This window comes from Cimex lectularius, unplaced genomic scaffold, assembly GCF_000648675.2.
Source record: "Cimex lectularius strain Harlan isolate CLEC.00 unplaced genomic scaffold, Clec_2.1 scaffold8, whole genome shotgun sequence".
Taxonomy (NCBI): domain Eukaryota; kingdom Metazoa; phylum Arthropoda; class Insecta; order Hemiptera; family Cimicidae; genus Cimex; species Cimex lectularius.
This window is the reverse complement of record NW_019392656.1, coordinates 915946-933508: the sequence shown is the minus strand read 5'-3', so window position 1 is coordinate 933508 and position 17563 is coordinate 915946. Positions and strand designations below refer to the sequence as shown.

General features: G+C 32.7%; 1 protein-coding gene across 7 annotated transcripts in view; it reads right to left on the bottom strand.

Annotated features, from left to right (window-relative positions):
* The window catches only part of LOC106669650 (restin homolog), a 45965-nt gene that overhangs the window by 7461 nt on the left and 20941 nt on the right, over positions 1–17563 (bottom strand). Inside the window, exons 1-9 of one of the 7 annotated variants that reach the window (XM_014399263.2) lie at positions 10830–11008; positions 4239–4298; positions 3954–4025; positions 3307–3384; positions 3035–3187; positions 2629–2850; positions 1786–1957; positions 1390–1606; positions 850–906 (exon numbers count right to left, since the gene is read on the bottom strand). In XM_014399263.2, the coding sequence (XP_014254749.1) occupies positions 850–906; positions 1390–1606; positions 1786–1957; positions 2629–2850; positions 3035–3187; positions 3307–3384; positions 3954–4025; positions 4239–4298; positions 10830–10866 (1068 nt within the window). In that variant the 5' untranslated portion in view covers positions 10867–11008. Of the gene's footprint in view, positions 1–849; positions 907–1389; positions 1607–1785; positions 1958–2628; positions 2851–3034; positions 3188–3306; positions 3385–3953; positions 4026–4238; positions 4299–10829; positions 11012–17563 lie in introns of those variants that run through there. The other 6 variants (XM_014399261.2, XM_014399262.2, XM_024224661.1 and 3 more) reach the window with 6 other exon arrangements.

Sequence of the window (17563 nt, the reverse complement as noted above, 5' to 3'; positions counted from 1 at the left end):
TTCCCATTCAGAAACTTAAGTAATAAATAACTTAAAAACTAGGAAAAGAGAAAATGCAGGGAAGTAACTGTTTTGATTACAAATTAACATATATTATTTACAAAGAAAAAATAAAACAATGAAAATAAGTACAAGTAAGTTAACAAAATTTCAGCTTAGCAAAGCAAACAAATACATTATTATTTAACAGAAATTTCATGACAAATATTGAAATTAGTATAAAAAAAATAATTACTCCACTATATTAGTCTACACTGAGAGATCAGTCTATTATTATTCTGAAAATCCAATAGCTGTTATACAAAAATAAAACCAAAATAAATATTTTTAGAAAAACTGTAGAACAAAAAGACTGGCAATGCTAATGTTCATGTTTAATAGAATTCTCGTTCCCAGAGAGGATAATAATTTCTTATCATATCAACCTGAAATTCAAGAAAATTCAAAGCACTCAATTCGGTGAAATTTGTCAGTTAATGTTTTAGTCCATTAGTTTCCTTCCCTGGTTAAAATACAAGGTTTTACTTCACACAGAAAACAATTAACAAACATTGTAATTTTTTTTTAATTTGTACAAATTATAATTTACATTTTTATTTTGAAAATACAAAACTTTCAAGTGTTTGTTATTGCAATAAATAAAAGTTCAAGAAGGGATTACAAAATAATTAGCAGGTGATGAAATATATACATTATTACTTAAAGCGACAAATTTTGGTCAGTAAGGAGTCTAACACATTGTTAGAAAAGTAGGGGAAATATTTAAACATAAAAAAGCTGTCCACAATCTCTGTTCTACAAATCAAAAAAATCTCAAAATTAGATTTGTCGCAGGTTGCCATACTTTACCTGACTTGAAGGCTTGGGTGTAGCAGGCAAAGCGGACGGACGGGCAAACATCGGTTTCTGAAAAATAAAATATAAACATAAACCCCCCATAAGATATATCATTATTGCTTTTAAATGCATATTAGTATTGTAAAATATTGTTAAAATACTACTGTAAGAAATGGAAAGTGTAAATATTATTAGAATAAAGAAATGAGCCATACTTAAAATAAATTTAAAAAATTTAATTTAATTTAAAAAACTTATAGCAGATTATGATACAACAATTAAAAGTTAAAAATATAACATATTCAAGCTAAATAAAATGAGAAGAAATTAAATAAAAATAAATGCATAATCTCATAAGCAAGACTTTTACAAAGACCTACCATTCTACATATTAATATTTAAGGGAAGTATAGACCACCAAGTCACCCAAGTGCAAAATAAAAGTTCACATTGTTACTTTTATAACACTGAACATTACAGTATAGTAGAAATAGTTATAATAAAAATAAATATATATTAAAAGGAAAATAAATGCATCATGCGCATGCATACCTTCAGGGAATTCACTCCAAGTCTTACCCGAGCAGTACTCGTGGAAGTGGTATTTGTGCGAATGCTTGAAGCTGTTGAATTGATACTTTCTTTAGATGAAGCTCTTCTAACTGACGAATGGTGGATTTGACAAGATGGGCGTCTTCCTGGGGCTGGCGACCTGCTGACTTTGTGCGATGGAGCGAATAGCCCGTATTTGGGCTCACAAGTAAAATATCTAAATTGTTGTTTTAAATGTTAATGACACATTGACTAAATTCATATAATTTTGTTTTTGAACACTCAAAAAAAAAAAGAGATTCCTTTTAAGTTAAAAACATTAAGCATGCAACAATAGTGTTTCCTAACTTTTTTTTGTGAGTTCAAGATTTTTTTTTTCAACAGAAATAGAAGTACCTTATGCCTTCAACAGAGCCGTCATTTTTACCAAGGGGATCGTCCAATTCCACCCCACACCAGACTCCTTCGGCGAAACTCGTGTACCCTTTGAATCTCAGGACGCCGGCTTTCGAACCCTGGCTGCTCATTACAATCACCCTTTCTCCGACTTTCAACTCGCCGGTGGGAACTTGAAAACAGATACGGGCATGTTGCAATAAACGAACAACTCATGATTTTCAAAACTTGCAAAAAAACTTTTGCATTGAACTAATCATAATTGTAAATCAAAATGTATAGAAAAGACAAAATAAACAGACCTACGATATTATGTACTACAATTTTATATGAAGGCTGATAAATAATTATATTAGAAATTACTAGTTAATAGTTACTACTTATTACTATAAACAAAATGCAGTATCAGTTTGAAGTTACGTTTTGCTGAAAAATTACAATTTTAAAATGTTAAATAACTAATTGTCATATTCTTTGGCAAATGTGCTACTGTAGTTACAATTATTTAGGGTTCATTATACAATCTCTTCCTGATCCTTAGTGCTTTGTGAATGTTTATTCTGATATTCGAATCAAATTGTAAAAAGACCACAAAGGGGGAAAAATTTGACCTAGAAAGAAACATAAATCAGAAAGTAATGGAGAATTCAGAAAGTGGGTCTTTTGAATACTTAAAAGCTGAATTTGTAATAAATACAAATATGCTAATTCTAAGCTTTAACATTCTATCCAGTTATAAACCAAGTAAATAATTTTGAAAAAAAAAGTCAAACAAAAGGCCCACAACAAATCATAAAGGTACCTCAAAAATAAGAAAAACAAATCCTGGTTTATATTGAATACCTGGAGACGGAGGATTAGTCAAAGAAGGCGTTTTGAGAATTGATGAAAGTTTAGCATTCGAAACCGGAGAAGGCGTTGGAGGTGGCGTCGAGGGTGTTGGGCTGGATGGTGTAAGCGGATTGACCAGAGGGTAGCGTGTCAACCGTCCCAACCGTGAAAAAACACCTTTTTTGTTTTCACATTGAAAATACTTGATTCCACCCACAGATCCATTGTTTTTACCTTGAAAAAACAAAATCCCACTCTAAACATTCTTTCTAACCAAGCCTGTAATTATCGATTTGGCATGACTTTAAAACATTTTGAACCGTTTCCAATCAGAAACATTAACACTTTTAATTGGGGAATTAATATTCAAACAGGAAATTTAATTGAATCTTATTTTGTTTTCAAGCCATTTCCTTACCAATGGGTTCATCCAGGACAATTCCTGCCCAGTCACCAGGGGCGAACTGAGTCTCCCCGATGAAAGCAATGTGGCCTGGTTTGGATCCACCTACCCATACTCTGTCCCCAATTATGAAACTATCGGTGTCTTCAGTTAGGACTACACTGTTATCTACAAGAGTAAAAATTACAGATAGAAACAAAGTAGTACTTCTATTTAACTACAAACATTGACACTAACAATAAGTGAATTCTGTACAATGGAAAAACAAGGCAACCAAAAGAAATTACCTGAAGTCCTTCTCAAACCGGCCTCACTCAGCCTTCTAGCATCACCCCAAAGAGAATCATTCGATGATAATCCACTGACTGCATCATGCAAATGGTTCGTGTGCAAAAATCAAGCAGAGAAACAAGTGCAAACATACAAACACAAAGTCACAATATTCTAATAAAGAAATTCTAAGAACATGCATGGACATGAAAAGCAATCATAATGATCATTTATATACGTAGGTGTAGTACTACAAATTAAATCTCGAGAGTTTCATTGTAAAGTATTATAGTTATTTTATTGAATCATTTTATAAATGACTCAACTTCCAAATGATAGTGTGTGTGCATTATGCTCATGAATGTGTGTACATGTGTGAGTAGCATTACAAATCAAATTTCTACAGTCTTAAAATTTGGCAATAAAATATTTAGTTATTTTATTGAATCATACTTATAAATTACTCAATTTCAAAAAGAAGTGTATTGTTGATGTAGCAAAATTAAAATTCAAGATGATTATATTTCTACAAATCTGTTTCCTAATAAAATATTTTATTTACTTTATTGAATTTTTAAAAAATATTATTGTATTATTATTAATTATATAAAAAAAAGAGTACTGTTTTGTTTTTACATATAATGAAATGTTATTTATTACTCACTGGAGGACTTTCTGTCGTAGTCATAACTCATCCGTCGTCCATTTTCTGGATAAAAATCTTCTTCCACTTCTTCTAAATAGCCATAACAGAGAAAAATCATGCAGATCAACATGCATTTACGTGCTACTAACAATCTAAAATTCATTCATGCTAAGTGGTGAAAAAAAAACAACTGAACAAATGCATGAAAAAGAATAGCAAATGAAGTGAAAACGATATTCCATTGAGCAAATGGTAATTTTTTTCAGGTACGCTTAAATAAATGTCAGTTTAAACTACAATTACCATTTATCCTCATCTTGATGAGGTCATCACTCATTTTTCGAATGGAAGAAGTCGCTCCATCTGAAAATATGAGTTGATTAAGTCCAAATCCGGAACTGTAGGGTCATAAAATTTTAATGTTAACTGATGAACCAAGGACAGTCGGATTCGCTTATGCAATTAACATGAGCCCATGTTTTTTCGAAACGTGGGTGTTGTGAATCACGACGACGCGACGGCCGGCGTTTTATAGACCGAAATTGTACTCATTTTCATTTTATGTCGGTCCAATAAAATAAGAGTCGGATGTGTTTATTCCTGAGAGTGACCTACAAATAAAAATAGTCATATTTCGTCCTACACGATGGCCTACACTTGGCCTTAAACCTGGATGAGCCCGGTGCCTCGCCTACGATGGAAAAACAAAGCTGACCTGAAAATTAAAAGGGGCATTGATCCCGATCGAACAATTAACTCTAGACAGAAGTTTAAGAGTTATACTACTTTAGTGTGAAAAAGAGGAAACCTCAAAATTTCAGAATTTTGCAGAAAAGACGGCGATAAATATGTTTTTACAAAAATGAAAAGTATGCTCTTTAAAACGTATATTTTGCTATATAAGCAAAACATTCTTTTTGCTATTTAACTTTTCATTAAATTATTTTACAAAATAAATTTTCCTTTGGATTAAAATTAACATAAAATACGCTAAAAAAAACAGTAAACAAAACAAATTTAAAAATGGGATTCAATTTTATGCTAAGTAACGACTTAAAAGCGACCTCCCTCGGGGAAAGAAAGCGAGAAATTCCATCAGTATAGAATCAGCATAATGCTGATTAGCATATCACAGTAAATTTCTTCTTAGGCGAATCCGGGAAGGGTGGATCCTTGTGAAAAAAAGGAACTTCTGTAGTTTAAACGGTCCATTTACATTTAAAAAAATATCAGAATTAATTTAATACAAGAACTATAAAAAAAATCTCTCGAGGAAACACGGAACACTACCCTCAAAGAAAATTTGTTGCAACATCTTGTAATATTTAGTGTAATATTATTCAGACTTAAAATGAAATAAAATTATTATTGATAAGTCCTAGGCAAGTTGAAATTGAGTCTAAATTTCTACTAAGAAATACTAAGAAAAGATATTGGAACTTTAAAATTCAAATAAGTACAACACAACAATAAATTTGCCGAATAAGAAGGTCAAACAAAGCAGGTCAGAGCACTCATGGAGCTTTACCTTAATTATAAAATCAAAATAATTAAGTCTTAATTAACTATTTATTTTATCACAACAAAGAATGTTGTGTAATGTTGAATGTGGAAAAATAAATAAAAATACAAAAACAACACTCTCTGCTGAAACTTGACTGAGTAAACTTTATGCTTAATTATTTATATTATCATGTTTATTACTAGTGATTAAAAAATGCTCATGAAAGATTCAGAATGTTATAATCGGTTTTTGTTTGTAAATATTCGATTTTGATACCTGATCATCTCATGGTCCGTCTAATCTCGCTGTTTTGGACAGGCACGTTTTGTTATTTCCCCTTATCAGTATTTAGCCATACCGTTTTTGTATACCAGATAGTAACAGGTGTAAATCGTATTTTTTACTTTACAGTTCTTCAAGAAGCCCAATATTCAGAATTAAAAACAAATGCTGGAATGCCGCAAGGTAGTATATTAGGTCCTCTGCTTGTTATACACCAGTGATTTGCCGAAAATATACGTAATAGAAATTGCACCATTTTCAGATGACACAGCGGTGATATCAGTAGGATCGACCATCAACCTTTTATTCAAAATCCTTCAAAAGGCTTGTAACACGATAAATAAATTGACAAAAAACTAGAGAATCAGGCTCAATTAGTATAAATCTATGTATGTAAAATTTACAACAAAAAAATTGGCTATGTTCCGTCTCTCACCATCGATGGAGCTATTATACCATAAGCTATGCAGCTAAATAACTGGGTATGACCTTAGATGCACGTGAAGATAAAATGGCAGAAATAGGTTGAAGGTATAGACAACTATGCTGGTTGGTAGGATGCGTCTCCAACCTTACTAGACAAAATAAAAGTCCTAAAACCTTTGTGGACATACGGTACACCTTAGAAGTGGCCAAAAATAACAAAGCCGTATGAACTAGTGAGTTAATAATGCTGTGAATAGTCAAGTGTAAATCTTACTTTGACAATGGGTTTATAAGAATGTAAATATTTATTTATGGTATAAATATCATACAATACATCTTGTACATATATTTTATACATTTTTTTATAATTTTATATTTTTCCTGACGTTTCTTTTTTTTATAAAAGTTACCGTTAAGACAAAACAAGCAAAACTATTCATGAGTTTTTTTTAATATCTTGTAGATCATTTATCGAATTAATATCAGACTGTTTTTAAACGGTTTAATAATTACAAAATTACAGCGAGGGGGAAGCGGATCCTGCAATACGAAGTTCGCCTTGATTGCAGCCCAGCGCCATCCTACCGCATTTATATCGTGTTGTAAAATCGTAAATGGACATGGGACTTGCAAAGAACGCCGGGACAAAACATCACCTTGACGAAATGAAACTGGATACCTGTAATTATACGTGTAGAAGGCAAAGATGTAGGCAAAAACTAGTCGCCGTACCATCTGCGGTGGTCGTTTCACAAACAGCAAAAACTCATTTTATAGCCGATAATAGGAAAACGGACTCTATTTGAGTTATTCTGTGTTATTTCAATGGGAAAACTTTTTTTTTAACTAGTGGTACATAACGTTCTTGAGGTGTTGAAAATAATATACTTAAAAGGACTTGGCTTGTTTTTCAGCTTTGATCCTTTTATCCTTTTATGGTTAGGTTGATTTATTGTAATGCAACAGGCATGCCATAAAATGGCCCATAATCTATCCGGCGTGTCTTATCCACTTGCGAATGCACAATCGTGAGTACTCGTTGTCAATTATCCAGTAGATTCTTCGTTACTAGCTGTAAAACGTGTCCAAAAGGGGTTTTCCTAGATCAATAGAACACGTTTATAAGGGGAAAAATTAAATCGATGGATCCGGCATATATTCGCAAGAGTACTAAAAGTTAGAAGAGTTTGTGTTTGGATTTTTTAAACTGTTTCATTTGTTTGGGATCGATTGGTCACCGGATTTCTTTACATGGGAAATAAGGCCAACAACAGTCATTTCCTATTTGGTATGGTATAACTTGCAGCTAGACCAGTCCGCTGGGGCCAATTGCTATGATTTCTCGTCCAGTTTAGGATTTCAAAATCTCCAAGGACCGACTATTGTTACGAGCCAAGCGACTCATGAGTTAATGAAGACTGATTGTGTTCATTGTTAGCTACAACTCTCTAGTAGCTTTTTAAACAAAAACTTCCTGAATTTACAAAATGTGGGAGAGATGAGAAAAATTCTCGAAGTAACAAATATCCAATATAAAGCGTAAACTGTAAATTTTATGAATAGTTTTCGTGATTTTTTTCATATATTTAAAAACATCAGGAAATTGGATGCACAAATATACTTAATATGGTCTTCCAATAAACTTCATGTTTTATTTAAACGACCGACAAAATCAACTAAATTTCTAAAAGGTTTGATAAAACTAGTAAACGGGTGTTCTAATGGATTTCACCGTTAATCACCGATATAAAAGGAAAATCAGAAGCATATGCAGTCCCAAAAATATGACCCGTCAAACTTCAAGTTTCGACAGAACCAAAAATCAAATGATGGGATCCTCCATGAGTTTATGAGTTTCGGTTCAATTATGTAGAAGGAGTGTAAAGTTTTTTTACAATTATGTAATAGGGATGGTTAGGTTGGCTGGTTACTATGTAGTAAGCATACACAATTAATTATCTGCTGGACAGAGAAAAATCCGACGTTAATCATCAGCGAGAGAATGCAGACCCTGAAAATATGACCAGTGAAACTCGTTGAACTTATTTTTTTATTTCAATTCATTATTATTTTATTTAAGGTCTTGGTTGAGATGAAAAAGTTAGTGTCACGAGCGGGATTCGAACCCACGACCTTCGTCGAACTACGCCGTTGCTGAAGGTCCTGGGTTCGAGTCCCACTGGTGACACTAACTTTTTCATCTCAACGAAGACCTTACATAAAAAGAATAATTAATTGGAATAAATAATATGGCCAATTAGACCACTAAACAGAAATGGATTATTTTTTTATTTTCTGTTTGATGCTTTTATATAGTTAAACATTAAATAATGCTGGTAATATTTAAAAAAAATTATTCGTTTTTATGTCTATTTTTACAAGGCTTGGGTGATATTGTTAAACTTTTCCCAGGTTATAATAATAATGCTAGTAATAAATATTTATTCCGCCAAAATGGAAAATACGAAAGATAATAGTTTGATTGTATTAAAAGTCGTCGAATAATCAAGTGGTAGTAAGTATTAACAATATGCATCTGGTACGTTAACTTTTCTTTTTTCACACATTGAGCTGTTTTATAATGAATATTTAGTCTTGACGAACAATGGTGAGCGTTTTTAGTAATATTTCGCTCAAGAAACTGTTTTCTACAAATTGAGAAGGCGTACTGTCAAGGCTGGTCTAACACAAGCCGAATAAATTTCGATACGAACACTGGGTTTGGTTTTCGACCTTGCTTTTTCCAAAACAGCTAAATTCCTATTAGAAATGATCTATTTTTTTTTAAATACATATATAAATTACAATGTCTCAATGGAAAGTTAATACTTGCTTTAACATTGTTATCTCGTGAGAGGAGCATAACAGAGCAAATTGCAACAATTGACACAATAACGATAATTGCTCTGGATAAAGAGGAAATTAAGCCTCGCCCTCAAGTTAGCAATCATGCAATTAAAGGCGAGAAGATTTGAAGTATATACAGCATTGTTTACATCTGCCGAGCGAAAACAACCTACCTGTGGAGCAGATTCACAGATAATCTTTTCGCATTTAAGTACCTGACAGTTACAAGATGTAAAAGGACGAACATGAACGTAATTACAAGTTAATTTACCTTAAACCAGCCTTGAATCCTTTCGATCCACAATGGCTAAAACGGGAAAGAGGAAGAATTGAGAGAGAAATCTTGTAATTCCAAATCACTAATTTGAGTCCCAGGAGGGCTAAGATATTTAGACGGCAATAGATTTCTGATTTTCATTTCGTCCTTGAAGCCTGATGAAGCACTTTTAGAATTCAAAAGCTATTTATGGGAAAACTCGATAAATGCCCTTTTGGTTTTATTAATCATGACATTTTTGTTCTTTTGTTTTGCTAAATTAAAAAAATATATAAAATATTCCTTGATTTGCTATTGAAAATTTTCAAAATACACTTTGCTAAAAAAATAAATAAATAAAATCAATTAGATTTTGATGCTCTTTGACACAACGATCAATCTAATTTGCTAACAAGATAAAATAAAATAAAGTAATCCCTGTCATACAGGAGGGTTTAACGTCCGACTACCCTGGGTGTCGCCGGGATGAGGGGCCAAATCTCATCACAAACATTTTTTACGCTACAATCACTTAAAAAACCCTGGGGATTCGAACCCAGACCCGCTCGTATGGCAAATTCGATTCTGACCACTCGACCAATCCTCGCGAAGAAGATAAAAATAGTTTGCATTATTTCCTTTTAAAAATTTTGCTTGCGACAACTTAGCATACTGAAAACAAGAGAAAAATTTATCTGTACCTTTAGCATATTGAAGTAAATTGAGTAATTCAAAGTGAGTCAGGCAAGAAATGTCACTTTTTAGTCAACAAGTAAGATCTAGCATGTATGTTGTATTTGTTTGTAAAATAAAACATTGTGTATATACTTAGCTGAAGTCAAGCGATGTTGTTCTAGTGCGTCTTGTGTACCAAACTTTACTTCAAGGCAGAGAATGCAACGAAAAATTTGTAGTGTCAACGTTTTTCATAGTAGTTAACTGTGTATTTTATTTGCAAAAGTTGTAAAAAAACCTATAATCCATACCCAAAATTAATACATGTATATTTACCTCTGGTGCATCCAATGTTTATCATTTTAAATAATTCCTGACAATGTTCTTTTTTGTTTACGGTTTTGCAATAATGGCAAGTTACAGCAAGCTTAGTTGAATAAAATATATTTAATTATTTGTTTAATTGATGACTATAAATCAATTTTGGAGATTGATCCTAGTAAAGACTTCAAGGAATGAGTTATGAAGCGAGATTGACATCTAGAGTTCAATTGATCGTTAACTGACAACATTAATAAAGGAATTTAATCAGTGAAATAAAAAAAATATAGCTTGTAATCAAAAGATCGCGTTGATGTTTAAATAATGGGTGCTTTTTATCAATCTTAATGATTTGGACAGGCGAAAAAGAAAAGGAAAAAAGGAAATTGCCATCAAGACGTCGTGAAAATAAACTGATGGTTGTTTAGCAAGAAGAACGGGCGTATTTGCATCGAGGAGTGTAGGCGAGTCACTTAAAAAAAATCTGAGATTGCAATCCGATACGGTAATTCCGGCCTTTGGTTCGAATCGCGTTATTTATTTCTCGCGGTCGAATTTGTCGAATTGGCAACAGACGTGTTACCTGAAGATGACATAGGATAGCCGAAGAGCGCAGGCATGGATGGCGATGTCTTGTTGGTGGCTTCTGACGGAATGGAGAACACACCTCGATTCCGAAGTGCTCAAGCCCACTTCTCCCCTACCACTCCTTCCTCCGGAATCAGCATCCGCAAACTCGGTTTTAATTTGTTTCATAAGACCAATTACGATCTCACAACACTCCGGCAAGACTTCATCAACGGACGAAGGGACTGAAATATAAGAAACAGGCATATCACGGATTCAAGCGAGATAGCCGTGTCAAGGATAAAACCGTCTAATTTTGTGATACCGAATTAGAACAAAGACCAAAATGATTTTAAATTAATGATATTAAAAGAAGAAATATGCATGTATGCATATATAAAGGGTGTCCTTTTTAGAGAGCCCGGCTGAATTGAAGTAAAAAGAAATATAGGATCCTACATGCATCGCCCAACCTTTCTAATAGTTAGGATTAGATTAATTAATCTTTCTATGTAAGATCTTGGTTCAGATAAAAAAACTCAGTGTTACGAGCGGGATTCGAACCCACGACCTTCGGCTAAATACGCCGCTCCTCTACCACTTGAGCTCTATCGTGACTTCGATCCTCTGGGACACCATCTCAACCTACAACCGTTCGAATTTTCCCTCTTTTTGCCATTTTGAATCTCATTTTGCCAATTTATCTCAACCAAGACCTTACATAGAAAGATTAATTAATTGAAAGAAGTAACTTGGTCATCTGACCACTAAAACGTAAATGGGTTAGGATTAGAGTTGTGGTCAGAAAAAATTCCTTATTTTTGAACCGACGCCGAGCTTTCGACGATATGTTCGTCTTCTGCAGGGTCTACAAAGAACATTCTACATTAATTTTCGAACATATAGGTATATCTTAGATGCTTGACAACTTACAAGTATTTAGTCGAAATGTTAAATTATTAAAAAGGTTTGTCAAATAATAACAAAACTCCATGTTCAAACTATACTAGATATTAACAGTATAGATCGTTGAAAGCTCGTTGTTGGTGCAAAAATAAGGAATTTTTTCTGACCACAACCCTAATCCTAAGTAACTATATAAAAAGAAATATCTTCATTCTGAATTTATTAGTACCTTCATTTGCTGTTATCGAGCTAGTCCGTTTTATGAATTTCTTGGTATGTTGATCGGTCTGTTAGCAGTGGGTACGCACGTTTTTCGATAAACGTTTGTATTTTAAAAAAAGTTAAAGCAAGTTCAAACATCTCCCTAGTTGTTCTTGATGCTCGAAATGAACTAAATTCTCTTTTTTTTTTTTAATGTAACTTTATTAACTAAAAATGAGCGGACCCACTGCTAACAGACCTATCCCAAAAAATTCATAAGTATTTTCCATATGTGTTGTTCTTATGTCCTATTAGTTTATTACATTCTTTAATAGGGATATTTGTAATAAAATTGAAACATAGTTGTTAGGTATATTTATGTTCTTTAGTTGTTTTAACAATTCTAAAATTTGAAGTTAGTGTGGTTTTCAATCATTTTATCTATAGTTGTCGCCAGTTGTGGCATGGATAATTAAAAAAGGACACTACTGGCCTTAGTTTTATTTTGTTTTGTTGATTTTGATCGTACCCTATAACACTGGCGTTTCGGCTCATTGCTTTGAGTTTTTTAACCGCATGTTGGTTATTTGAGCATAGAAAATCAGCATTTTTTTAATAGCAGTTTGCACTTCTGTTTTTAATTTTAAGGTGGGGTCTTTTTTTTATTTCTTTACAATCGTTAATGTTTAGGAATTTTTCCACTTTAGAAACATTTTTTGGTGTTCAATGATAAAAGTACTATTTCCTTTATACGTTTTTAAAATAACCTTGATGCTACTTTTTATCTTTTTTACCAATAGATCTCATTGTTCGTGGAATATTTAATTTTTTGATGTTTAGAATTATTAAGACAAAAATAAAATAAAACATTTAAAACAAACGGTTTTTAATGTAAAAATGGCAAATAGTGGAGTATGTTGTTCAATCTTTATAAAAAGATAGTTCCTACTCATTGTTAGTTGTTTGCAACGATCCGGATTTCAACCTGATGACGAGCTATAAGCTTGAAATCCGGAACGTGAAAACAGCTAATTGTGAGTAGGAACTATCTTTGTATAAGATGTTCGTTAATATTTTCGTGCGCGTAATTTCCAGAAGAAATGTGAAAACGGCCAAGGAAAACGAGATATTGACTCGCAAAATGAAGAAAATTAGCTAGAAAGAGACTCGGTTCTTCTAAAGACAAATTAAAACAGATTAAAAATCTTAAAAATTATCTATAGCACAGACGCGCGGCTGGTAAAATTAATTAATTCATATTCGAAGATAGGGATCTCGTAACTCGACATTGACAAATCGCTGTGTTATTAAACACGGATGAGTCAGAGTTACGACAGGTCATCCCGGCCGTGACAATGAAATTTTTTTTTAAATTCACCGAGATTCACGGTTTTAATGCGACACTGCAAACACCTTTAGAATCGCTTATTGTGGGTGGACAGGAAAGGACAAAGCCGAGATAATGGAATTGCCATTCTATTAATAATAGCTAACGAAGCGTACAAATTTTTTTCTGCCAAAATTGAAAATTATTAAAAAATTTCATTACCGCTACTTGCTACTTGCAAATTGAATTATTTATAACCCTTACGAGTTTGTCATCAAAAAAGGTCCAAAATTTTCGGCACTTGACAGTTTTATTAAGGGAGGCGTTTTAACTTCTTGACCTCATTTTCCCACTCTAGGTCCTGGAAATACACTGAATACCTCTATATTTTAAACAAAAACAACAAAAACATCTAGCCTTATGTCTGTTAGGGAAAAATCTAGGATTCAAAGCTTTCGATGCTCAATATTTACATATTCTCAATAGAACCTCTGTTTATATGTACTTGGACATTGTCAGGCAATTAATACCTCATTCTATAAATAATAACATTTTCTCAATTTTTCTGTTGCTTCCGTCTCTCTCACTCTCGCTCACTTTCTCACGCTCTCTCTCACTCTCACTCTCTCTCACTCTCTCTCTCTCACTCTCTCTCTCTCTCACTCACTCTCTCTCTCACTCACTCTCTCTCTCTCTCTCTCTCACTCACTCTCTCTCTCTCTCACTCACTCTCTCTCTCTCACTCTCTCATTGATTCATTCACCACACCTCATCCATTCACTCGCCACATATATATTTTTAAGCAAAAAGTCATGCAAATTAAAGACAGTTTCATAGACATTTTCTTGTATAAAAATTACTTTCTAAAACTTTTACACAATTTCTTATTTTTATTATTTCATTTTTACAATTTATCTAATTCTAACTAATTATAATATATACACTTCCACTCGCTTCACTTGACTCATTCATTTTCTTATCCTCATTCACTTCACTCACCTCACCACATCACTTCACTCACTTCGCCTCATCGATTTACTCACCTCACCTCATTCATTCATGTACTCACTCATTCGGCTCATTCACTTACTCATTTCCCCTCATATATATTTTACGGCCAAAAGTCATGCAAAATAAAGACAGTTTTATAGGTTACAAGAAAAGAACCTGTAATCCGACACTGCTGACCATATGTCTTCTGAGAACTAATCTATAACCCCTTTCCCTTGTTACGCGCTTATTATTGTAACCTTTAATCTTTCTATGCTGTAAGCCCCGTCTGAACAGGTGTAGCTTTAATTTTTTTTAAGTAATCTTTATTCTGAGTTCATTTAATAATAGACATTTTCTTGTATAAAGATTGTTTTATCACAGTTTTAAATTGATCTAATTCTAATTAATTACAATATATAAACTTCCACTCACTTGCGTCATTCAGTCACTTATCCTCATTCACTTCACCTCATTCACTCACTCACTTAAGTCTCACTTTCCAGTCAAAAGTCATGCAAAAAAATACAGTTTCATAGAGATTTTCTTGCTTAAAGATTGTTTCAGTTTTGTATTTAATTAATTATAATATATAAACTTCTTGCACAAAAAGGTATTATAGTTTCATTTCGAAGAATTTTCCTGAGGCTACAACCATTATACATATGCACTCGGCACAATAGACAATTAAATTCCATAGAATCTTTTTTGGTTAATAATTTTGTTAATTGCATTTCATTTTATTACCTTATTTTATACCTTCTAAAAAAATTAGAAAACAATTTATTCATTCCATCATTGTTCCTCTTATCTGTACATATGCTGTGAGAAATTCATCTCACTAGAAATAAGACAGTAAGCACTTATTAATTAATTCCTTTGGGCACTTATAATTTTTTCCTGTCAACAAGTAGCTTCAGGAAACTGTTTAATCAAGTATTATAATTTTAACATGCATGCCTAAATCTGTTCGTTGGGATTAGCCGAGATAATGTCAATGATAACAAATCCCGTTTTGTAACTTATTTAAAATACAGTTATCGGCCTTGATTATCGGCCTATATATTTACAATAACAAAAATAAAAGTTGTACAACCAGAAACAAAAGAATTGCGTGGGAGCCAACACCGCGTACAACGCTCAACCTGTGTGGAAAAAGGACAAAAAAAATAATAAGCCCAAAGTTATATTTGGAACGATGATTAGTCAATCCAAGGGTACAACAATGTGACAGTCTTTATCTAATGAAAACCCCGATAGCCTGATCCAATTATAAATGCAATTAGATTGAACAAACGCTCAAGGACCTTGTTGAAAAATACAAGAAAAATCCGTATGCAAATATTACTATCGATTAAAATAACAACAAATAAATATTCCAAACACATTTCTAAAATAATAGCATGACAATATAAATAACGAAACACACCTATCCAATCAAATATATCTAAAGTTACCCTATGACATGCTCGTGTTGATTTATGACTTAATCGTTACACCAGTCGACGGACATTAATCTTTTGATAATAATTGCACGTAGAAAGTAATGAACGAAGAACAACTGTTTATGAGGGCTACGTTAAATTAAACGTCATATACCGTGCGAATAGGTTGCCACCCCCAAAACTAAAATGAGAACTGCATCGATTTTGTTTTTTGTCTTTCCCTTTTTTTTCGATTTTGGCGAAAACACAAAGGGATTTTATGGAATATAGTTATTTTTAGTCAGTCAGTGTCCTCTTGTTAACTTGTGTGTACGTACGAGGTTAATTGACTTAGTGAACAGCCTAGTTTAGCTGGTAGTAAGTGTGGTGTGGCCTCAGTTAACACCACTCCTCACTATTTCTGTGTCACTTCTTATCTTTTTTAAAGCCCAAATCAACCCAAAAGAAGTATCTAACATAACTGGTTAAATAATTTACAGACACATTAATTTACAGAACAAAATTTAAAGTAAATATTAGTTAAAAGTAAAAAAAATGGATAACTGGTTCAAACGAAATTATGAACTTACGTTATTCCACTACATATTTTTGTCCATTTATTTTTGTATGTTTGTTCCTAATACATAGCGATGTAATCAAATGGTTTCAATCGATAAAAATGATAAAGGTGTAGGGAGTGTGTTGTTCAATCCTTTTGGAAAGATTGTTCCTACTCACAGTTAATTATTTTCACAGACTAAGCGGGATTTCGCTGCTTGTAAAAGGGCAAAATAAAAACTTCAAGGAAAGGTACCCTGAATAATAGAGCCTATTTCTTACAAATTCTACCAAACAAATTTCAACACAATAGGCAGGCTAAATTAAACACACGTTCGGTAAAGGTTCATCACACGCAATTCAACAAAAAGCTGCCCACCCCACACGAACAATCCAAGAACGAGATTCGCAAAGAAAGAAAGTACAGGTTGCATCAAAGGAAGCAGTCAAATTCTTAACAAGTTTCTTGACCCACTGCAAAATGGCCATCAGAGAAGAAACATCAGTCAACATGGTGATATCTTTATAGAAAAGATAGTTCCTACTCACAGTTAGTTGTTTTCACATATCCGAATTTCAAGCTTATAGCTCATCATCAGGTTGAAGGATTTTACAACTAGCTAGCTAGTTTATAAGCTTGAATTCCGGATCGTTGAAATTAACTAACTGTTAGTTGGAACTATCTTTCTAAAAAGATTGATTTCACTTTACTTTCAAATCATTTTATTACAAGCACTAATAGACTTAAGAGAATGGTTATACAATTTATGAAAAAGAAAATAGCAAATTAATTTACTTCCTCGTTAAATTCACGTCAATAATGCATAAAAACATAAAGAAGAGTACAGCGAAGTGAATTTACAGAAATACACGTTCTTAGTAATGTTTACAAAATAACAATCCGTATATATATTTAACAGTGATTTTTACCTTAATTTTGCTAAAACATAAACAATTTCAATTCCTATAATTCAGATAGAGATGTGTTCGTATCTTATGGCTGATGATGAGTTTTAATACTCGAAATCCGAATAGCTGCCTAAAACTTCAGTGAGTAGAATTATCTTTTCTAAAAATTGAATTGCCATACTCACCCACCTCAATTTCTGTAAACAATTTGATTTACAAACGATTATGTATTTGGAGATGGCTCATTTCCTAATACTGCACAACTGTCAAGTTGGCTCAGAAAGGCACTGTGTGATTATAATTGTTGGATAAGTCGTTTTTTTTTAATGATTTTCTTGTTAGTTTCTGTTTGAATCAATCCCTTGTTAAAGTGCATGATATTAATGGACAAATATCATATTATCTCTGTTAAAAAGAAGCTTGGTCCTTTTTTTA